At 41.5% G+C, this 23,241-nt stretch overlaps 2 protein-coding genes across 6 annotated transcripts in view; one reads left to right on the top strand and one right to left on the bottom strand.

Annotated features, from left to right (window-relative positions):
• Positions 1 to 620: 620 nt before the first annotated feature.
• Positions 621 to 7,089, top strand: CABYR (calcium binding tyrosine phosphorylation regulated). Its single transcript, XM_052704803.1, has 4 exons — positions 621 to 3,155; positions 3,242 to 3,295; positions 3,708 to 4,506; positions 6,108 to 7,089. Exons 1-4 carry the CDS (start codon positions 3,017 to 3,019, stop codon positions 6,145 to 6,147), a joined length of 1,032 nt encoding a protein of 343 aa, XP_052560763.1. The 5' UTR covers positions 621 to 3,016; the 3' UTR covers positions 6,148 to 7,089.
• OSBPL1A (oxysterol binding protein like 1A) overlaps positions 6,610 to 23,241 on the bottom strand; it is a 72,873-nt gene continuing 56,241 nt past the window's right edge. For all 5 annotated transcript variants that reach the window (XM_052704796.1, XM_052704798.1, XM_052704797.1 and 2 more), the window contains 11 exons: positions 21,647 to 21,722; positions 19,871 to 20,005; positions 19,456 to 19,553; positions 18,589 to 18,771; positions 17,979 to 18,086; positions 17,795 to 17,884; positions 17,420 to 17,546; positions 14,629 to 14,745; positions 13,505 to 13,628; positions 11,435 to 11,525; positions 6,610 to 7,777 (listed from right to left, as the gene is read on the bottom strand). In XM_052704796.1, coding sequence (XP_052560756.1) covers positions 7,675 to 7,777; positions 11,435 to 11,525; positions 13,505 to 13,628; positions 14,629 to 14,745; positions 17,420 to 17,546; positions 17,795 to 17,884; positions 17,979 to 18,086; positions 18,589 to 18,771; positions 19,456 to 19,553; positions 19,871 to 20,005; positions 21,647 to 21,722 — 1,252 coding nt within the window. In that variant the 3' untranslated portion in view covers positions 6,610 to 7,674. The remainder of the gene's footprint in view (positions 7,778 to 11,434; positions 11,526 to 13,504; positions 13,629 to 14,628; positions 14,746 to 17,419; positions 17,547 to 17,794; positions 17,885 to 17,978; positions 18,087 to 18,588; positions 18,772 to 19,455; positions 19,554 to 19,870; positions 20,006 to 21,646; positions 21,723 to 23,241) is intronic.

A 23,241-nucleotide genomic window follows, 5' to 3' on the forward strand; every position in this document is an offset into this window, starting at 1 on the left:
AGGGAGTCCAAAAAGACACTATATATTCCTGTAAAGGTTTAACTCTGTGCAAGTTGCAGCTTTTCTGTGGATTTAGCAAATCATCACTGAAATGGAACCATTGGTTTCTGTAATTTTTTTCTCCCTCCGTAGGAGAATCTCCTGCTTTATAAATGTCACATTTGTTTTTTATGTTAGATTGTGCCTGTGATGAGAAAAATTTCAACTGTATTTTGTGCAAACCGATATGTTTTTATACTTTGGAACTCGGAGGCATGGTCTAATAGCAATAACAGAATATGCATCTTGCTAGTTAACATGTTAAGAATATCTTTACTGAGTCAGGTATTTTTTGTTGATGTTGATGCAGTTTTTATCTCAATATGACTCATTTCAAATAAATAACTAGAATTTATAGATGTCACAAAGTGGCATATTTATTGTGACGTACTGTAAATGTTGTTAATTTACAGAACTTGCACTTTTATATTTCTGAGTAAAATTAAAAGAAACGTGGACATGCGTTTTGTTCCCTGGCTCCTTGAATTTGTCTTTCAAACTGGTGGCTTCCTCAACAAGGTGGTGTTGAGCACTGGAAAAACTTCTGGGATGTCAAGTGACTGTAAGAAAGCTTTCTAGTCAGTAATTACCTCACCTCCTGCTCTTCCAGTACAGTATCAGTCCCCTGGCTTAGAAAGTGAGTTATATGTGTGATGTTGAGACCAACCACAGAACGAATGAGGTTTAACATACTTCTAAGAGAACCCAACACAGTTGTGTTTGTTGTATCCCTACACTTTGGAAAAATGCTTCTAAGTTACTCTAAAGCAAACCCTTTAATTTCTCCTGTCTCTGATTGTTTGCTATTCCTATAAAGCTATGCTTTATTCTGAAATAAAACTCCCCAAATGTGGTACTGAATTGTTTTCAGTTTACAGCAGTCTGGCTGTTTTCCCAACAGCTGATCATGTTCTTGCTTCCAAACTGCATTGTAGCTATCTGAAAGTTGAACAGTAAGTATTACAGTCATGTAGAGCTGTATGGGGTTTTACAAGGGTGATGTTAGAACTTTTCAGTGAGTAAAAGCAGAGCGTCACATACAAAATTTGAATTCCTTTTCCAGCCATTATTAAATACTCATATTAACAGTGGTAGCAATCATTGCATGAAGAACTGTGCAGTCACAAAAACAGAAGATTAAAGCTAATATTATGAAGTTATATTTTTAGCTGTCTTTGAAGGGGATTGGGCAGCCACTGGCATCTGAATATGCATGAGCATGTTTGTCATTGGATCAGCAGAGGTTCTAGAGGCAGTCTGTAATGTAAGTGGTAGACTACACTGAGCTTTGGGAGTAAGCAGTACAGGTACACTGCCTCTACTTTGTCATCCTGACAGAGCTGTCAAACAAAACTCTGCTAATGAGAGTTTTTGTAGATGTTTATACAACATTGTCTTTCATCCTGATGTTTTGAGGTAAGTAGAAAAGACTTCAAAAACCAGCCTTCTACAAGTCTTTTGAGATAAGGTGGGATTATACAAGGATACGAGTTCCACTTCAGGAACTCTTTGGAGTTAAATACTGAGCTGCTCCTATTTCACTGCATTTTTATTTTTTTAACAAGTTTGGGTGCCCCAACTGGGACCCAGTGAAGGTCACCAGAGTAGGCGGTGTTGCTTCATGCTCCTGCTCAGAATCTTTGCCTTATCACCCAAGATTTTCACGACCTACTTAGTCCCTGTATTTTAACCAGTGTTTTAGCCACAGACAATTCTGTTTGTTTTCTTATTACCCCAAACTTTTTGATTGCCACTTTTTCCAAAATATTGTCTTGTCTTTTGATGTGACTTCTTCCAAGACAAAGTTCCAGTGGTGTAGAGGAAGAAAGGGAGATTGCTAGACTCAGTTGAGCAAGAAACATTTGCGTAACACCCATCCCTGTTTCATTCAGATCAATGTGTAACATATTGGGGGAAAAAAATAACTTCTAACCAGTGTGATTTATCTTCTGTAAATTGTACTTAATGAAGAGCTAATAACAAACTGATTTTTCTTCTCAGAAGCAGAAAGCTTATCTGGGACCTTAAGTCACTGAACTTCTGTCTATCAATTAGTCTCTAGCTCACATAAGACTTTAACATTGTCTAGAAACTGTCACTTCTGCATCTGGGTCAAAGGCTGGTGGGATGAGGTGACTGTCTCCAGTTAGGCTGACAGGCTTCCCAGCGTTGGGCCCAAGGCCAGTGTGTTTTAGTAGAGCAGCTGGTACTGTTCTTAAGATGGCTTCCAAAAATGGCATTCAAGTTCCGGTACAGTGAATGGGTTCCCAGTCAGTTTTTTTTTTCCTGTGAGTTCCTATGCTGTGCTCTTCCATTTCAAACAGATGCGTTTGTTAGTGACTGAAGCTTTTATAAGTATTTAGGCTGGATTTTGCTTCTGCTTCTGCTTCTGAGCTCTAGTTATACTTTTCCCTGTTTTTATAATATCTGTATCTAAACATCTCGAAAGCTTTTATTGTGCAGTTTCACAGACCCAGAGTTCTGACAGTTTTCAGAAGAAGGATGTCAATGGGTATGATGCATGAGTACTGTGACATCACACTCTGCTCAGCCCTGGGCAGGAGAGGCTGCAGTGGGAGCAGGCACCAGGGTGGTGTGGGGATGGCAGGTGTGCCCTGAGAATCCTTGCTTTAAGGTAATTGTCTTTTGTCATGTCATGGGGGAGGGAGAAGAGGTTGTTCTGGTGATGTTGGTGTTTTTTTGTCTGTTTTGGAAATAGGGTATTTTTTGAATTACCATTATGGTTTCCTAGCTTGCTGGCCATTCAGACTTCCTGCTACGTGAAAAGCCAGCGTGGGGGGTGTCACTGATTGGATTCTTTATGGGAAAGTGGCACTGGGGAGTATTGGAGAAAGGTTTGTGGTGGCCTAGGCCACTGCCGTGGTGCTGCTGGAATCCCACAGGGATGTGCAGGTGCTCAGCTCAGGCATTTTCTTGCTGCAGATGAGAAGCTGTGAGCCGTCCTCAGAGTGTGACAATGGAGCCTCCAGACAATGTTCTGAGCTGCCTCAAGACTTTGCTTGAGGGTGTGAGCAGAGCTGTCATAAAACAGAAACCAGAAGACATTGCTGGGTTTTTAGCTTCCTATTTCCAAGAGTTCATTGACTTCCAAAAAGGTTTGTTCGTACCAATCCTTACCTGAATAGCATAAGTTCTTGGAATGCATATTTAACTCCAGCTTAATTTGTGCTTCTGTTTTCAGAGAATCCAGATTTGGTTTTAACAGAAGTGGTTGAAAAATTTGATCTTAAGCAGGGTAAGATAATTGTTGTCTGTTCTCCTAGAGTATTTTCAGATGATGTTCCAACATGAGTGGTTGCAAGTAGTTTTCACTTATGTGGGCTGCATCTCAACTGTACCTAGACCTGTGAAAGAGGCACATAAACTCTGTGCAGTGTGTGAGAACATAGCCACCGCTGCAGGGTTGGGCATACAGTTAAGGAGCCCATGATTTTGAAGTGGTACCAGTGCTTTCTGAGTTTTCTTTCACCTTCCTAATAGGAAGCAACAAACTTCCTCTCGGGAAGCTTCATAAATGTGCTGTAGAACATCTGATTGACTAGGCTGAAATCAATCTTCACTTAAATGGAAACATGTGCTAATACATTGCCATTAGGTGTTTGTTCTCTGCCTTTTATTTTTTATTTATTTAATTAATTTCTTTGCAGAAACTTGGAATGCGGAACAGGAAGAGAAGACATCAAATCATAATGAGGCTTTGCTTTTTACTGAGTCCCAGAGAAAGGAATCGTGTACTGACAGAGAGGAAGATGATCATCTTGAAGACCTCACTTCACGTAGCTCCAGAGTAACTCTGTGCCCATCACCAACCAGTTCTGTTCCAGAAAGCATGCATCCCACTGGACCTGACAGAGCTTTATCCCCTGAAGGATCTGAACTTGAGTATGTGCCTTCTGACCCTGCCCAGCTCCCTGCCCAGGTGGATGATAGCAGTGGTTCTGTTTGTCTTGTGAGGGATGTGGCAACCACTGTGCAGACTCTTCAGGAAGATGTTTCTGCTGCCTCGGCAGCTGAGGCTTCTAGGTCACAACTAGGAGTGCAGCCTTTGTCTTCCATGAGTGGAGAACTAGGACCCTCCAACACCCAGGTCCTTGTTTCAACAACTGATACAAATCAGGTTTCCTCAGACCACCTGCAGGAAGGACTCTCATCTCTTCCACCACCACAACCTTCTAAAGAAGAGTTGCAGGCTGTGCCTTCCTGTAGTGCAACTAAGGTCATTTCAACCAGTGATAAACTGATAACGGATGCAGAGGTTCCTTCCTACACGCAGCAGTTTCCAGATAAAATAATCCTTTCCTTTAGTGGACAAGCTCTTTCTTCTGTAAAGCTGTCATTAAACGCAGGCCAGGTCTCATGGCTGATTGCTAATGATGCAGTGTTCCAGCCTGAGCAAATGGAAGGCATAGCACAGATGGAATCAACTGAGCAAGCTTGTTGCTTCAGGTAAGAAAGTCTGGGTCCTTGTCATCTTCCCAGCCCTTCAGCTTCATGCAATGGAAAAGCACCTTCATCGGTGCAATACATGGCAGCAATGGCTTCTAAGAAACTGCTGTATGAATGCCATCTGCTTGGCCCCAGTGCACGTGTGTTAGAGCTCTCTGCAATCTGTCAAGAAATGGGACTAGCTCTGGGCAAGATCCTGCATTCCCATGGGTAAATACAGATAAGAGTGATGGGAAGGGGGCCCTTGATTCCTAATAGTTCTGCTCAAAACAAGGCATATGAAACAGATACTGGGTACTCAGATGTAATACATCTGCACTATTGCTAAAGGTGCAACAGGTTTTGATTACTTTCTTGAATGATATCCTGTCTATCACTAATGTGAGATTTACCACTTAAAAAAAAAAATAAAAAATGGTGGTGGTTGCCTGTGCTGTCTTGGTGAGTCTGGTGAGTTTCTGCAGCTGGACCAAAGAGGCCAATTGGTTTGCAGCCATGAAGAAAACTGGTGCTCACGTTTCCTGGTGGGGCCCTCACAAGCAGCCCTTCTCTATGTTAATGTGCCCAGCTCAGCCTTTGCCCAGCTGGAGAAACACTCCATGGTGGAGGTCCCCAGTCCCAGGTCTCCTGGTCTTGTCCCAGCACAGCTGTGAGGTATCAGTAAAGAATGGTGTAGGGGAAAATTGAGATTAGGCAGACTGTAAATGAAAAATATTGGCTTATTAACAAACGCTTTGGGGGAAGTTTGAGAGACACAATTTCAAAAATACTAGTCAAATAGGTGAGTTCTCAAGTGCTTGCTCAGCAGAACCTCTTGACCATAAGTAACTTTGCTTTTCTAGGCTGTAGCTATGGCAGCCGTGTACAAAACTGCCTTTCTATCCCCGATCTCTTCTCTAACATGCTTGCTTCTACCAAGTGCAGCTATGCTTGATTTAGATAGAAAGACTTGCAGTCTCTATCTGGAATTCACTGTTTCTGCTATTAACCTTCTTGCCTTTTTATTGTTGTAGACGTGGCATCAAGTGGAGCAGGACAACCACCACTATTTTCTAATGTTTGGCCCTCTCTTGTCTAACTTAAATATTTGAAATGAGCTCAAAAATCTGCCATAAGCACCTGCTTCAATTTATGCGATGCAAGAAGAAAAAAAAAGGGAAAATGCTGCACCTTTCCTTTTCATGGGCTCTACTGTTAAATAACATCCAGGACTGTAACTCTATTAGCTGTGTCTTTGCACAGCAAGATGCAGGTGCTAGGACACTCACTGGAGCCCCAGTCCTGGTTGTCAGCCCAGCTGATGAGAAAAAGGCCATGATAACTGCTGCTATATCATCCCTCTGGATGATGTATGGCTGCAAAAAAAAGGCTGACAAGCCAAGGCTGAGCACACAGGTATAAATGTCCTTGCAGAAAGTTACACTAGTGCAGCACAGACTGTCATTACATCAGGCACCAATCTCAGAGTATTAATGAGTAGAAAAAAGAAAAATCCATTCTTAGGAAACAAAAATCCCTCAAAAGAGAACCTGATGTTGAGTAGAGGTTTTCTTCTTAAATCTTCTGGGGAAGGCAGGAACTAAATGCTCTGTTTTTCTTAGAGTGGAATGTTCCATTATGGATGGCATGCTGAAGAACTGACACAACAGCTCTCAAAATCTCTTAACAGCTGGGCAACTTTGAGGGTAAGACTTGAAATGCTGGCCACAGTGAAGACCTGAGTGCAGAAGCGATGAGGTATCCAATTTTTGCCCTCACCATAAGAACCAGGCAACGCACAGCCAAAAAAAAAAGCATTTCTCCTCATCTGTGCAGATGGCTCCAGTACCACTGCCCTACCTGGGTAATTCTAGTTGCATACAGAATAAAAACAGAAAGCATCTCACTGCCTTTGTAGCTGTTCCACTAGTCCACATTCAAGGCTTGAGCAGTGGGCTCACTGCACGCTCAGAATGAATGCTTTGCCCCTGCTCCTGGCACCAGACTGCTCCTACTGGAAGGAAGAGAGGTCACTGAAGCACACTATCCAGCATCACTGCAGCAACTTCGGAGGCCGGCTTAGAAAGGGTCACCACTGTCAAACACCATTCACTTTAGACTAGATGCAAGAAGTTTTGAAGCCTTTATTTAGTAGCAATTAAATTATTCAATTAACACTAACCTCCAGACAGCAGTTAAAATATTGTACAAGGAACAGCTCGCCCTCTAGAAGCTCTGTACACAGTTCAGTGTAAACTTACACTCTTAAGATTGAATGCACCCCACTGAAAAGGGTTAAAGCAGCTGTGCACAGGAGGCCTCGCTGAAGTGCCTTCCTACCTCTGAGATGCACAAGGCTTCCTTCCAGGCAGCCTGCACTGTGCAGACAGTCCCACCGGGTCCCAGACTGATCCACTTCTTGCCTGTTTGCAGTGGTGCTGGGCACCAGAACTCATAGTGCATTGAACAGATTCTTTTCAAACCTGTTATTAGTGTGCAGTTGAAATCCAATCCATAGGTGTTTAAATGGCTCTTAATTCCTTAAACCATAAGGCTTGTAGCAAAAAAAGGAGAGCAAAATTCAAAACACACTGCACAAAATATTGAATAAATACCTCTGAGTAACGTCACCAGCTTAAACAACTGCATGAAGGCTCCAGAGATGGGCGCGCTTCTGGGAGCTCTGACCAGAGCTCAGGATTGAAGGGAGTTACTTCAGTAAAAGAAAAGTTGCTTTATGAAAAATTGCCTCTGTACAAAAGTGACACACCCTTCTTTGCTTTAAGAACAGAATATTGCAATGACTTTGTGTGCTTTTAGACATTCCCATGTCATAATAAATAAAACCAGTTTTGCTTGTGCCAATGTTATCTACGAAAGAAGGTATCCACAGAACAGCCAAGGTGTTCCGTTCCTCATACACCACGACCTAATATAGGTGTATTCAGCAAACCAGGCAGCTGTACATCATGGTGACTTGCTGACTTTGTCCACGTAGGACCCACTGCCAGCCAAAACAGTTCATCCCCTACCTAAAGGACCGCAGTCACGTACCGCCAGATTTACTGCGGAGATGCGTAATATTCTGTTGGATAACATGTTAGTTCTTTCAGGAGGTAAGTAAAATGAGGGAAAACATTAAAACAGATTAAGACTTATTTGTATCAGCCACAGGCTTCTTATTGCGTTTTAATAAATATCAGGCAAATTAAAGTAGTTTCTGTCCCAGTAGTTGCCAGAATAGAGCCAGTCCTGTGTGCCGGTGTGGGGATTGGGGCCTTGATGGAACCATCTGTAAGGAAACATTCAGCATGTTACCAAAGCTATCCATACATTGCTGTAGTTCAGAACTGCTTTGCTGCATCTTCAGCTGTTGTTGTTCAAAGTAATTACCATGAATACAGGACTCCTCTTAGTTTAAAATCTTAAATACGTGTTGTTTGCGAGCCAGATTTCCCCATTCCAACAGCACTCCAATGGCTCCCAGGTGACATTACTGATACCAACATTTTGTCCCACTTGGAGCAGTCAAGACTCTCACATAGAAAGCATAGCTACAGTTACACTTCAAAGCAGTTGTGAACCATCATTTTGGCATGCATAAGTAATAACAGTGTCTTCATGACGTGAACACCACGAGCACTGCAGTCCTGAAAACAGAAAAACACCATTTCCCCAGGATCTAGATTTCCTCCAGCGTCTCAAAGCCTTGTTTTGCAACATGCCAACTGAGAACAAGTGTGTTCACTACCCTCAGTGTAGATGAAACATCACCCCCAGGCTGCAGGAAAAGTTGTGGCTTACTAAAGCATGATGGTGTTGCATCCACTGTTAGCGCTGAGGGGCCAACATGAATGCCCAAAGGGCTGATCCAGCTGCACTAAGTTACGTGCCAGCTTCTACGCTGGCTGCTCATTGACACACTGAACTCTTGCACATGCTGGTTTCTTCCCCTCTTCTCCTCCCTCATAGGAAAGCCGTGCACTTACATAGCACAGTCAACAAAGTAGGGTGTCACCTCACAAGGCCGGACTGCTGGCAGTACTCCCAGTGGGGAGGACAGTCATCAAAGCACCGTGGCACAGAAGGTTGTCCTCCTTCCTCCTCACCCATGCCTATTTCTGGCAGTTACATCATGCAGCATAACTGAGCACAGCTTGCTGTTTGGGTCTGGCTCAATCTTTTACCTCTCAACAGCAGACCCCAGAGGACAAGCAGTAGTTTAAGTTTTTACTGTGTTTTGCCATGCTGTGTTGGCAGCACCAGGCAGCTTGCAAGCAGCTCTAGTGGTTAATATATGCTCCAGTGCTTCCTTTCTGCACTTCGGTGGCCACAAAGGCCAGTTCTTGCATGTATGCCTCACTGCAGCAAACACACTGATGTAAATCATGCATGTGCATTTTTTTAACTCGCTCTATCTTTCTAGGTTTTCTGCTTTTCAGAGCAGAAATGAAAATACATTAGGATCAAATAAGGGCAATGAAGCTATAAAGGGTCTGGAGCGCCAGTCTTAAGTGAAGTGGGATGGTTCAGACTGGAGAAGAAGAGGCTCACGGGAGACCTTAATGCTCTCTACAACTGCCCGAAAGGAGGTTGTGGTGAAATGGGGGTCGGCCTCTTCTCCCAGGTAACAGCAATAGGACAAGAGGGATTGGCCTCAAGTTGCTTAGAGGGAGATTCAGGTTGGATATTAGGAGAAATTCCTTTTCAGAAAGTGATGATGCAGTGGCATAGGCTGCCCACAGAGATGGTAGAATCACTGTCCCTGGAGGCAGTTCAAGAACCGTATGGATGTGGCACTGGGACACAAGTTAGTGGGCACAGTGCAGATGGGCTGATGGTTGGACTAGGTGATCTCAGCAGTCTTTTCCAACCTCAGTGATCCTGTGATTACAACCAACTGAAAGAGCAGGGTGGCCAGTAGGAGGCTCTGGCTAGATCCAAAAGATCTGAGATGCACATCAGAAATAATTCCTCATGTAATCATCACAGTGGTACAAATTGAACAGACAAACACCTGAATGGCACTTCTGCTCTGATTAAACTAACAGAAGCCAGTGAAAGTCCCTCACCCCTCGTGCCACACATGGTTTACTACCATGTAAGCTTTGCTTGGGATGTGTATGTCAGTTGCTCTGAAGTAACTGCTGTGTGTGCAGGCCCAGTATGCTTCCCAGCTCACATGGAGCAGCAGCTTATTCCAGAGTGTAAGCTTGCTGAGGATCAGGGCTACAAGGAATGACCTCACCCTGTAGCTTAGGAAGCTGTACGCCCAGGATCCCACTGCTCTGCCTTCAGCACTGGAATGGATCAGGACAGTGTCCTCCAGTGGGAAATGCAGCTGTTTACATCAGTTTCCATCACACTTCAGGTTAAGACCTGCAGGCTGATCCTCAGGGAGCAGCAGCAGAGTTGCCTCCGAACAAAATAGCTTTTTTCCCCAGGCTCATCTCTACATTTAAGTGAAAAGGAGCTTTTCCTACATAATTTATGTTCATCTTTTGAAAGCAGTCACACTTGGCATTCCTACTAAAAAGATCAGACTCAAGAAAGGTTCTGTCAAAACTTTGGAGACACGCAGGAAAATAAGGAGTTCTTAAACGATACCAGGAATCTGAAGTCCATGCACTGACAACTTGCACAGTGCTGGCTCTACAGCAACTGGAGAACCTCGTGAATGGTTCTGCACTGACTACAGATCCTGAGAACCATTGCTTTGCACTGTGCTCTAGAAATTCCCTTAGTTCTCATATCAAGCTTTGAGCTTCAGATAGCTGGAGGAACAGTGTAGTTATCCCTACCACTTGGTGAAAGCCAGAACCAAAGCACACAGAGCCCCCGAATTCAGGGAAGGAAGAGGGAGGTGCGAGGCTGTTCTTCATGTAACACATCTACTCAGAAGCATTACTAAAAATGTCATTTTGCACCAGTTTCAGGACAAACAAACCCAAACACTGCAGGAAAGCAGGCAGAGGAAAAACAGTCAGACATGACCAAACCTGGGACTCTGGCATGATGAGTGACTTCATTTGCAAAAAAAAGAAAGATGTAATTTATAGTTACAAACAGACATTTTGAAAACATTTAATCCATGATGTTTGGGTGCATTAGCAGTTCGTAAGTAGGGAAGAGATGAAGTTTGCTTACTTGTAGAGAATTTAGCCCTACTTTTTTTTTTTTTTTTTTTTTCCTTCCCTCCTGTGAAGAGGCCACCGATCTTTTGTTATAAATTTGAATAGGTTTTGCCTGGTCAAACAAGATTCATTTGATTGTGCTTTTACAACTTCTATTGAGCCAGTTGTGCCTGACAGCTCCCAGTTGACTTCCCTTTTAAGAAAAACAACTGGCAGCTGCCTTGTATGCTAACTTTTCCCTTAATTCCTCTAACTTTTATAGTTAGCAACAGTTTTGGAAAGGAAGAAATGACATGGAGAATGAGCTGATGGAGCCATTTCACCATCTTCAAAAAAAAAAACAAAAAACAAAAGCAAAAAACCTGCATGCTGCAGGAGTACAGTGTTGCCAGCACCCAGCAACTGATCTGAGAAGTTGGAGGCAATATGCCATCAAGTTCACTGAAGGAATTGTTCATTTCTCGCTTTGGCCAAGTATACATATTAGAGGCATTACACATTAGTCGCCACTAACAACTGTCCTTACAAACAGCCATCAGCAGCAGCATCTTTTTCACACTTAGAAAAGGCAACACACTTCAATGCTTAGCGTATGAACACGGGTGCACAAGCACTGAGGGGGAAGGAACCAAGACCACATCTGACTCTGGGTGCTGCAGCCTGCACAGACCCAGACTGTATATATCACAGCAGCATCACCAATGCTGAGATATCAGCTTCGTGCTGACACCACACACCACCAGCATGGGCTGGCAGTTCACCTGAATGTTCAACACTTTCATACCAAAACACCCATAGCATGCAGGCACACTGACCTCGTCTTCCAGTCTTCCTCTGACTTTGAACGATTTTTGCGGGCGGTCCTTTGCTTTTCTTCTAGCCTCTTCTTCTCCTCACTAGCCAGATCTTGAAGGAATAAAAATACACAGTCATTAATCCATCTGACCCAGCATTTTAATAAGTTATCCCTTTAAAAAGCATTCTACGTAACACAGAAGTGCATCTGTTTCAGCCTAAGAGCACAGCAATAGGGGGCTGGAATATTCATTTCCAAACATGAAGAATCAATCCTCTATTTTTATTTTTTGTTGTTGGAGCAGTAAGCTAGCATGGGTCACAGTCCAAAGCAAGCTTCCATTTAGCAGAAAGGACAGTTTCATTTTCCCTTCAGAACATCTTGAGGAAGACTGAAAAACAGATTATGTGAAGGGTAATCTCTTCCATATTTGAATCCTCAAGAAGTATTTCACATATAGCTCAGAAAGAAATAACTGAGATAACATCTGGAAGCCGATCAGCTGTTCCCGATTACCCTTGCGGATTCCAGCACTGCCTGTTACAGGTCTATCTGCTCCACCGACTTCACGCTGTTAGTACAGTGAAGGAATATGACCTGTTGCTAAAGGCACAGTTACTGCCCTTTGAATTTAGACATGCAAGGTACTGGGGATGCTGTGAACCAGCAATGTCCATCCCATTGGCTACACAGCAATCCTACAGTCAAGAAGTGGTTGCGGGAATTCAGTGATCTGCTCTTTTTTTGTTGTTGTTGTTATTTATAAGCCTCCAAGCAGCAGTTGCCACTTCTGAGGACAACAACCCACTAAAGTACAACTGTGCTGTAGTACACCTGCGTCACTGTTTTTCATATCAAATCTCAGATTATTTATCAGAAGTAGTCACAGTTATTGTGCTATTATGTAGGTGAAACTGATTCAGAGGTTTCATGACTTACTCCAATCACTCAGTAAGGCAGAAAAAGCAAAATGCCCCCTGCTTTTTAGTCTACAAGCGTAGCCACCTTGCTTTAAAAGTAAAATACTGAAGAGAAAGAGGCAAAAAAGGGCTGGGGGAGGTTGTTCCAAACCACACTCAAGTATTTAGCACCAAGTCGCATGTCAGAAGACTAAAAGACACTTAGACTCCACGGTACCTACAGTAACAATCTCTCTGAAGTTTCTAAAAAGCATACAAATCTCATAATGCATTTCTAATTCACTATCCCAAGACGACAAAAGTGTTCAAATTCCCAGTGAGGAATGTTTCTGCATCATACACATTTGTCACTGACGTCCCAACTTAAGTAGCTTTGACTGCATTACTCAGAATTGTCACTTCAAAATGTTCTTTTTGCTCTGGTTGTTGAAAACAGAAGCTGACAAATTCACAAATACTTTTGATGCTTCAAGACTCTCCTCTTAGTCTCCAGCTATAGAGCTGGACAACAGAGCATAGCAAAGGTTCTAAAGCTAAAAAGAACACAGAATAGCATAGGGTCTAAGATTCCAGCTTGTACAGAAGTACATAAGTGGGCAAGTGGTGCGGTGCATTCCTGGGTAGGAGCTAAGCCACTCATTCACTTCAGTCCAGGATGGAAGAGAGAATTAAAGAGCAAAAGCATGAAAAACTCATGGGTTGGAATTAAAGACAGTTAACCAAGTGAAGGGAAAGAGAATGAAAAAGGAATGCAAAGGCAATGACTCATCACCACCCACCAGTACCACCTATGCCCAGCCAGCCTTCAAGCCAAGATGCTTTGGAAAAACATCCTCCTGTCAAAGTTCTACTGTTGAGCATGTTAAAGGCACTGAATACCTCCTTGCTCAGCAGCAGCTAAAACAAGAGTGTGCTACCAGCACAGCTTTGATCACCACTCTAAAATACAGCATTGTTAAAGGCAGCTGTGAAGTACATGAAGTAGAGGTGGGTGACAACTTTTACTAGAAGCAGTACAAGGATTAAATACTGCCTTGTAGCGTGGAAAACCGTATCTTTATGGTCTGTCTTAACGACTACTTATTCTAACAGTTCATCTAACAACTCAGAAGTTGAATTAATTTCATTTTTTCCCCTGGTTCTTCAGTTTTAAGAAGAAATAAAATTACCTATTTCTCCATTTTCCATGGCTCTGATATCTGGTCGTAGCCGGCAGTCAGTTTTGGGAATGACACTTTCCATTTCTTTGTCCAATTCATTCAAAGCCATAGCAAAGCTAGTGAAATTATACATCTGAAATACAGAGACAAAGAGAAAAGGTGACTTTCTTACAAAGCCTCTGGCTGCTAGTCTTAATATACAACAAAGCAGCTGTCTAAAAACAAACATCCAAGTGCTTTTTTTATTATTTAGTCACTCCAGATAAGAATACTCAAGATACCAGCAAAACTGCACTGTCAGGAAGAATGTAGCTGATCCTTGGTGTTTCTGTTTAACCAGGACAGCATCCAATTACTCAGTGCACTATTTCTCTCTTATCTTCTTTTTCCAGTCCTACTGGTATTTTCCCTGTCTCCAAAGAGAGATTTCCCCCTTGATTAACCTACAGAGGGCACCTTTACTTGTTCCACGTCTATTTTTGTACATGAACACATCTCATTCTCTGCCCACTGGCTCAATGGCCTTTAGAATCATAGGATTTCAGGAGTTGGAAGGGGCCTCTGGAGACCATCAAGTCCAACATCAACGCCCTGCTAAAGCAGGTTCCCTACAGCAGGTCATACAGGAAAGCATCCAGGTGGGTCTTGAGTATCTCCAGAGAGGAGATTCCACCACCCTCTGGCAGCCTGTTCCAGTGCTCTGTCACCCTCACAGTAAATAATTTTTTCCTCATGTTCAGATGGAACTTTCTGCATTCCACTTTGCACCCACTGTCCCTTGTTCTATCTTTGGGCACTGCCTTCACACACCAGCCTGTGCTGTATAGGCTTTGCAAGCATCTCCTGGAGAGTGCCTGCCCTCTTAGGAAGCCTCTTAGAAGAGGTTGCTACTTGCAAAGCTGCGAGTCTCTGTGTAGGGAACAAGTGGGGAAGTTGCCCACATCACTGGCTGCACAAAGCATTCGATTCTGTAGAGAAATGTGGCTAAGTAACTGCCTGTGGGAAGTCTGCTGCAGTGAGCAGGTAAATCCCGACCCATTAAGAAAGAGAGGACAAATGGATTTGTTTTATGTTGACCAGGCAGAATAATAGGATATAACACGCACTTTTCAGTAAGCAGAACTGTAGCTGACCTGTGCTGAATTTGGAGGTCTTGGAGTTATCTTCCAAAGTAAAATACTTCCAGGAATAACATACACACTCTCAGAATCTGGCAGTGGCATCTCATCAGGTTCCTCAGTGTTGCTCACCTGAAAACAGCACAGAAAGAAAAGGGATTATGTAAAATTTCCTTGACCAAAAGTAAATGTCAGCAACAAACTTCTAAAAATTCTCATCAAGAAGGACAACAGCATTTACACAGAGTATGTACTTCTTTCCAAGCCAAGGCTACCTGAAGTTTCTCATATCAATTTCTTTGTAGATAAGATCTGAATATTTATGTGTTAAGAAATGTAAGTTTCTCTACCAGTACAATGTCCCATTTAACCACAAACACTTCTACATGTAATGATATTGATTCAGCCACGTGAGATTACACCACAGTACTGAACTAACGCCTGCTAGACAATGAATAATATTCTCCCAAGAAAACTTCAGGTCACTATCACAGCTAAAAGCAGCAGCAGCACGTTTCAAAGATCACTGGAGCACAGAGCTGAACTTAAAGGCCACTAATGCTTTAAATACTTTGGCCACAAGCTAACAGCTTCAATCCTGCTGCTAATAAGCTTTGCTCTCTGACGGTTGTGTCATACACCGATGCTGTAGTACAAAAAAAATCCAGTACTCAGACTGGACTCAACTGTGCTCTGAGATGATTCATGCGTCACACGCCTAAGCATATTAGGAAGCATTAAGCATCTTGTTTCACTGAGGAGCAATTGGTTACTGTGTTTTTGTAACAAACAGGTCACAAAGTACAGAGCTACACACAGACAAGGTTTGGAAGCTAAACAAGGCTTTTAGTTGACGGTGCCGAAGCTGTGCTAGCAACTTGTCCTGTCCTTTAAAGGATTTTCATGTGCCCCCACCCACAGTGTTGCATATTTTATACTCAGCACTACTCAATCGTTCTGTAACCAGGCATACAGGACTGCAGCTGCTGTTGCCTTACATTATTTTCTTCCATACGTTTGCACTGAAATATCTGCATGAAGTACTTCACCTTGATTTAATGAAGACTAGTTCATTCAGAGTAGAATTACCTTAGTCTAACCCAAGGGACTACTCTTATCACAATGCTGTTAAAATACCACCTTTGCATACAAGAAGACTTATCTAATACCACAGAATCATGGAATGGTTTGGGTTGGAAGGGACCATAAAAGCCCAGCCTTCTGCCATGGGCAGGGCTGCCACACAACAGCTCAGTTGCCCAGGGCCCAGTCCAACCTGACCTTGAGAACCTCTAGGGGTGGGGCACCCAATGGGCAGCTGTGCCAGTGTCACATTAATATTCAAAAAAATCATGTTTCCAGTAGTTCTAACCCTATAAAAACCAAAGGGCTTTGAGAGAGAATCCTGGGTCCCTTTGAAAAAGATATGCATCCCCACAGATCCCCTGAAGAAAGACAGAAGCAAGCCTATTTTAGTAACAACAAAAAAGAATAGCAGGAAAACAACTAGAAGAAACAATTCTGAAAATTCTAACTAGGAGGAGTTTGGAAGGCAATGCACTGTCATGACTGAGTGACTGCTTTATTACCATGAGGGGAGAAACCAGACATACATGAGAACATCCAGACATACATGAGAACTGGGTCACCTAGAAATTCAAATATCATGAGCAGTGCCAACTCCTTGAACACAAGGGGGCAGTGGGAACACACAAAGGAGACAGCTTCATCTTAGCTACAAAGCTTTTTTTTTTTTTTTTTTTTTTTTTTATTAAATACAGAAATAGTTCTGTTAAATTAGTAAAAATAGTGTGCTTTACTAGAGTCAGAACAACACATATAAAGCTCAAGTTAAAACAGAGTGCTTCATTTTGAAATGAAAAGCAAAGGTCATCTTAAGCTTTGTTGGAACATGCAAAACAGCAACTGAACAAAGAAACTGAGTATGTTTTTCTTGGCTCCCTTCTCCCTGGAGCTCACTGGGTCAGACTCAAGGAGAAGCAGTAATCCCCTGTGCTTTAGCTCTCTCCTGCAGACAGGCACAGAAGCAGTCTCAGACACAGCAACAATCTGAATCTGCACAGGAAGAACTGCTTTCAAGAGTTATCTCTCTTGTTTTTACATTAAAATGAGCAACATCAAAACCAACAACAAAGTCTGGCTTCAATCACCAATGAGGATCAACCCCTGTTTTAAGCAGCTATGAATGATTATTCTTCATCACATTGTATTTGCCAATATTGCCACTCACCTTAAATAAAAAGCATACTGCTACCAGAAATCTGTAACAATTAAGAATGCTTTTATTTTTCTCCCATAAGAAAATTAATGCAACTCTGAGGAAAAAAAAGAACTAAAAAACCCACTGTGATTGGAACAACGTTGTAAAAGAAACATACGCATCCTTTGGAAAAGCTGAAAGAATGGGATCAAGATGAGATGCCAGTCTTTTCTACCTCTAGAAGTCCAAATCCTCTTATTAAAATATAATAATTATTGTACATGATCAGAACCATGGTCCAACCAACAAATAATGCCATTTGCTCCATACGACTTGGGCAAAAGGGGCAGATAATGAACAACCCTGCAGTTTGGTAACTCCAAGATCTGGGAAACTTGAATACAAACCCTTGAGAGCAGAAGCATTTCATCCCTTAATGCTAATATCCATCCAATCTATTTTTATAAGCCACCCGGAAAAGAGAGAATAAGTGAAATGTAATTTTAATGCTCTTAAGTACCGCTGAAACATTGAGCTGGCCTACAACGCCTTTGAAGATGCACCAGCCCCTTCAAGGACTAATACCTGTTTACTGCTTTTCTTCTCTTCTGCATTTTTCTTGTCATTCTTTTTATAAGCTTCAAAAGTAGCTGGGTCAACACTGTACAAACACTCCGTCCACTTCCCATACAATGCACAAAGTTTCTTTTTGCTGTCAAAAAAAAAGAAAAGGCAATGTGTACAACTGAGCTAAAAGAGATTCATTTCACTTCAGTTGAAAAATAGCTGAAAGAAAAGAAAACCTTTTTTGAGAGCAATTCTTCAAACTGCACTATTGGTATTACACAACTCCTAACTCACTCTCTTCCAGGTTCATGCCCTTGGCATAGGACATCCTATTTAGCAGTTGCTAGAAACAAAGGGCAGCAATTTGTTTCCTCTCAGGAATGAAATTGTTACCTTTTGTCCTGAATGTAGCCTTCAACTTTATGCAACTCCTTTCCAAAGAGGCCGCAAGGCTTGAAACTCAGCACACATTTCTCACCAGTTCTACAGACAGAACAAGAGGGCACTAATTACTTGCGGAAGACTTTCCTTTTTTTTCAGCTCACAGCAAGTGAAATCTCCCACATTCTCAACTTACTTGTGGTTAGTTATTTCCACATTTCCATACTGCTCAATCCAAAGTTTGCCCACAATAATGTTATGCACACAGCAAGTAGGATTTGTCCACGTGTAGGCTTCGTTGTGTCTAAGGGAGGCAAAAAAAAAAACACCCATAAGCATATCTTTATACTGAATGTCACTGCTGTGGACAAGCCATCTTCTACAACCCACATCAAGTCTTGAAATGGGCATGGCAATAACCCAGGCAAAGTAGGAACCGTATTAACCTATTGCTACTGATTTTATCAATTCCTTAAAACAGCAACATCAGTGCAGTCCTTGTGGATGCTGAATGACGTTAGGAAAGCCAACAGGACTCATGTGCTAGTGTTGGACTGGATGTCCAGGCACCTGCAGAATACAGACATAAGCACCACCTGTTAGTGCTATTACTACACAGTTTATTAAGCCAAATGATGTCAGTTGCTTTCATGACTTCATTCCTTCCACCCCACAAAGCAATCTGCCATCAGACATCAAGATGTGAGTGTTAGACATTCCCATTCCTGAGCCATGAGACTTCTATTGCCCTTTAGTCATCACAGATGTGGCCGCAGTACCTATGCAATTATTATTCATCAACTTACTCAAGAAGCTCCAAAGTCATCGTGCCTTTTGGTTCTGCTTCCACACTCTTGCCCCAGAATTTGAGTTTAGGATAAATTGATCCATGGAACACAAAATCATTATTTAAACCTTCAGCATAGAAAGCACTGATTGGTGGATGATGGCTAACTTGTTCTGAGAGAAGTCTAAATCCAAGATCGTCTCTGCAAAACAAAGTTTCTAAAAGTCAGTATTCTGAAGATACAAAACAAAGATGAGAAAGCATGCACCTAAAGTACAGTGAAGCTGTAGTTCTTCTGGACTCGCGGATAATCTCTCTACCCAATGTAAAACTTAGTTAAAGCTCTGAAGTAATACAAAACAATCAACTCATACACATAACATCCTCATCCTAAGTAACTGAGGACATCATGCAAAAATGTAGCAATATAACCAAATTTAATCAATCTGTTTACTTTTCATAGTAACTTCTTTCTTAAACTTCTGCATAATCAGAGGCCAAATAGTCATTTGTTTGAGAGTTACCCTAAATGCAGCTGCAGAACAATAGATTATTTGCATCTTGGACACTCATGATTACTGTAACAACTCTAACATCTCCCTTATATATAACATGTATCTTTTCATTTAGAAGGTTTCAGTAAAAAGTCATTTTTTACATGTAAAAATGGAACAAAAACTTGCTTTTACTAGCAGTTTTTATAACCTTTTCCTGAGATGAAAATATCAGTGCTTTCTCATTACGGAGGAACGCCAGCACAGTGCACACACTCCTAGCAGCTTTGAGAACAGACAGCGTCTTGCAAGCCACCTCACAGATCTTATCAAACATTCATTCACACATCAAACACCACCTTCTAATCTTCAGTGCATCCTCTGTTGGTTACCTGATCAATTCATACGTCTCTCCAAGCAATGGGTTGAATGGCTTCCCCGTACGTTCCCACTGCGAGGCTACAGCAGACACAGCAAATGCAGCAACACACTGTTCAAAAGAATATGAGTACACAGTTCATCTTAGTCTTTATCAACCACTAACAGCAGTCACAGTGATACAGAATGTTTCTTCTCAAGTAGTATAGGAAGGTTCTATTCACAGGGGAGGAAAATCAATATGTTTTTAATCAAAAGGCTCAAAAAAGTAAGCCTTAGGAAAAGCAAAACACTTCCCTAGGCAAGCAAAACTGGTGCATAAGTAAGAGAATCTGACATGCAGCTGATAACAGCAGTTCTTCTTATACTAAGACAAACTATACAAAAAGAAAATGAACAGAAGTATTCAAATTATGGCAGCCAAAGTACCTGCATTCGCTCAGTTGTGCTAGACAGAGAGCTGGCTTTGTGGATGAGGTATGTGTGCTCCATGTACTCTGTAAGTCGCTGAAGGAAGCTCAGTGGTTCGTTGAATATAACTGGCATTGTGATCTTGGACAATTCCTGATGCACAAATGAAACTTGTGTTAAAAACCAAGCGATTAGATACACTGACCATACTCTGACCAGCAGTAACCTAATCCTAATTGGCTTACTACAAAACTAAATGATGCTCTTAGTGTTAATGCAACGTGCTTGACCCGACACTGCTAATGCTGAGAAGACAAAAAAAAAACCCTCCACATCCCCTTATGAGCTGGGTAAGCCCTTCTGTGTTGACATGTAAGGCTACTTTTAAAACAAAAAGAAAGCCAAACATCTAACGACTAGCTTCTCACTAACAGACACCTGAAGAAAAAGAGAGTAAACAATACAGTATTAAGTGCCCTTTTGAAGACTAAGTTACATACACTCTTAAAATAGATACAGGCCACCTAATTCCTTAAACACATTATCTTTATTCTAGGAAGGTGGGCATGCTAGGGGGAGAGGAGATGACAGAGAGATGTGGCAGCACAGGAAAAGCACAGGAGTTTTGCATTCTAACCAAAAAAAAAAAAAAAAAAAAAAAAAAGGAGTTTCTGTAATAGAAATATCAGTTTTCAAACTGCCTTCAGTAGGGAATTGAAAGCACAGTATGGCAACTGACAATGTATGGAATAAACAACACTGTTCTTAATCACAATAGCAGGATTCTTCTTTGAACACACTACGCAAGTCAAGCCTTCAATCAGTTCTTTGTGTTTTAGGAATATAACATTTCTCTGCTAGAGCCACTGTGACAAATCTCAAATGCTTCATAACAATTCAGGAGACTCGGGTCTACTGATACAGCATTCCCTAACAATTCCATATCTCACTGCTTGGTGTTGTGTGCTGTTCCTAAGCAGGAGACGAAGAAGAGAACAGCAACACACGTGCCTTTTGGTAGGCGACCTTTACAGGATGATGTAGGTTTATCAGCAAGTACTTTCAGCCTATTGGGGGATCTAATGAAGAGAAGACCTCTTTCCAATTCACCCTTAGCTGGAAGCGGATTATTGGTGCCAATCAGCCAACCTCTGATGTGCCTACCATCTGGCCAGTAACACTGCTGGGGGGAGGAGGCTGGAATACGAAGCGGAGGATAGGGAGAAGAGCAAAGTAAAAAAAAAAATAATCCTTAAAAGTGAAAAAAACCCAATATGGAAAGCAAATAACGACAAAAAAAAAAACCAACGCAGCTACCACAAAGTACTTCAAGGGTTAAATTTAAGAGAAAATGACTTTACTCAAGCACTACTGATCTGAGCAAGTCTCACCTTCCCCAGTTACAAAAGTAAACAAAGCACAAGTTAAAAAAAAAAAAAAAAAAAAAAATTCCTCTCCCCAACAAGTTCCTATTTGGGCATCAAATGAATCAGTAACACGCTGAGTTGTTAAAGTTAGGGTAGTATGGTTAGGTTGAGGTTGGAATTGATGATCTTGAAAGTTTTTTCCAACCTGAGCAGTTCTATGATTCTATCAATAGTAACATTTGCCCCCTCCCTGGAAGCACTCAAGGCCAGGCTGAATGGGGCTGCGAGCAACCTGGTCTAGAGGAAGGTGTCCTTGCCTATAGCACGGGGTTGGAGCTACGTTATCTTAAAGGTGCCTTCCAACCCAAACCCAAACGTTCTATGCTTCTATGATTGAATTATTTACCACAGCTTTCTGATTACTTACCATTCCAATGCATTTTCTTAAGATACTCCAAATACTAAAGTCATTTCTGGAAAACATTGGAGATGGCAAGCTTGTTCTGTGGAAAGAAATGAGGAAATAATAGAATTAGTAACATAAGCTTTCAGTTACTAACAATGATGGATAAACCCAAACACTTTTCTTGGAAAGTAAGAGTTTTCAAATCACCAAGTGAACTGTAAAGCCAAACCACCATTACCAAGTTAAATAAAGTGCTAAGAAGCTTTCATTACAGATACCAGTCTCACTTAAATTTTAATGTTCAGAAGATCATTTAAACTAAACTTCGTTTCGTTTTAGTTTTATTTATTTTAAGTTAACACAAGTAAAATTATAACCAAAGGAAAACAACAGTCCTACTTTGAAGCATTTGAACTGTTTTACCTGCACAGAAATCAGTGTTGATTCTTCTTTTCCAAAAACAGTTTCCAAAAACATTCCCTTCATTTTGCATAAAAGCAGTGGAAGAGAATTTCTCTTCATGAAAGACACTATAGGTACATTCATTATGTGAAACAGATATGGGACATAAATGTATGAAATGTAGTTTATTTATTTTACTAGTCACCGAGTGACCACATAGAGCATTTATTGCCCCAAATTAAAACAATCTCTCAGGGAAAACAAAAGAAAAACAAAACACAACAGCAACAACACAGGAAAGAAACAAACTACAGAAAGAAAAAAAACCACAAAACCACCCCCAACAAAAACTCAAACAGAAAAAACAGCTTCAGGAAGAAGTCTTACACATTTTCTCAAAAGCAACATTACATGTTGTCTATGCAACACAATTTGTAATTATCAGCATTACATGAAATCAAGTAGAGATTTTGTCTAGCTTTCATGCTGCAACTGACCAGCTCAGCTATTAATCCATTTGCCTACAGAAAGGCAGAAATACAGATCAAATCCCTTTGGCCACAGCAACATTAAAATCAAGTGTTTGAATCACAAAGCTGGTTCTGAGGAAAATCCTCAATAGGTAAGAACCACCTACAGCTCACTCAAACTGCATGAGCTATTTAATTTCAAAGATTAGCCAACTCTGCCAAGCTAGGTTGTTTGTTTCAGTAGTCCTGTATGCTGTGTTACCACCCAAAATTACCTGTTACAAAAACACCTTTACCAGAGTTGATCCTTCAGTTCTGTTAAAAAAAAAAAAGTCTGTGCCTGACCTCCTCAAGGTACTAAACTATGTTTCCTCTTACTTGTTAACAGCCTGACTGTGGCAGAGAGCATAAGTAGACAGGTGGATTTGTTTTAATTAATCAATATAGTATCAGTCATTCCCTATATGACAGATATTAATATGTGGATTGAAATAGAGAATCCTGAGTAACAGTAAGTATTAAACACTTCTGTGGATGCTTTGATACAAATGTCCAGGAGAGGACAGTGTCCACCAAGCATTCAGTCTTATTTTCAATTGTGTTTACTTCATTTCCCTGTGTATCTGCTAAAGAAGGCAGGTAGTTGAGCAGCTAATTTTGAGTAAGCCCTTCTGCATATAAAACACTAACATACCACTAACACTTCATACAATTCACATTTTTGTTGAAGATAACGTGTCACCC

This window comes from Tympanuchus pallidicinctus, unplaced genomic scaffold (genome assembly GCF_026119805.1).
Source record: "Tympanuchus pallidicinctus isolate F22 unplaced genomic scaffold, pur_lepc_1.0 scaffold5, whole genome shotgun sequence".
Classification (NCBI taxonomy): domain Eukaryota; kingdom Metazoa; phylum Chordata; class Aves; order Galliformes; family Phasianidae; genus Tympanuchus; species Tympanuchus pallidicinctus.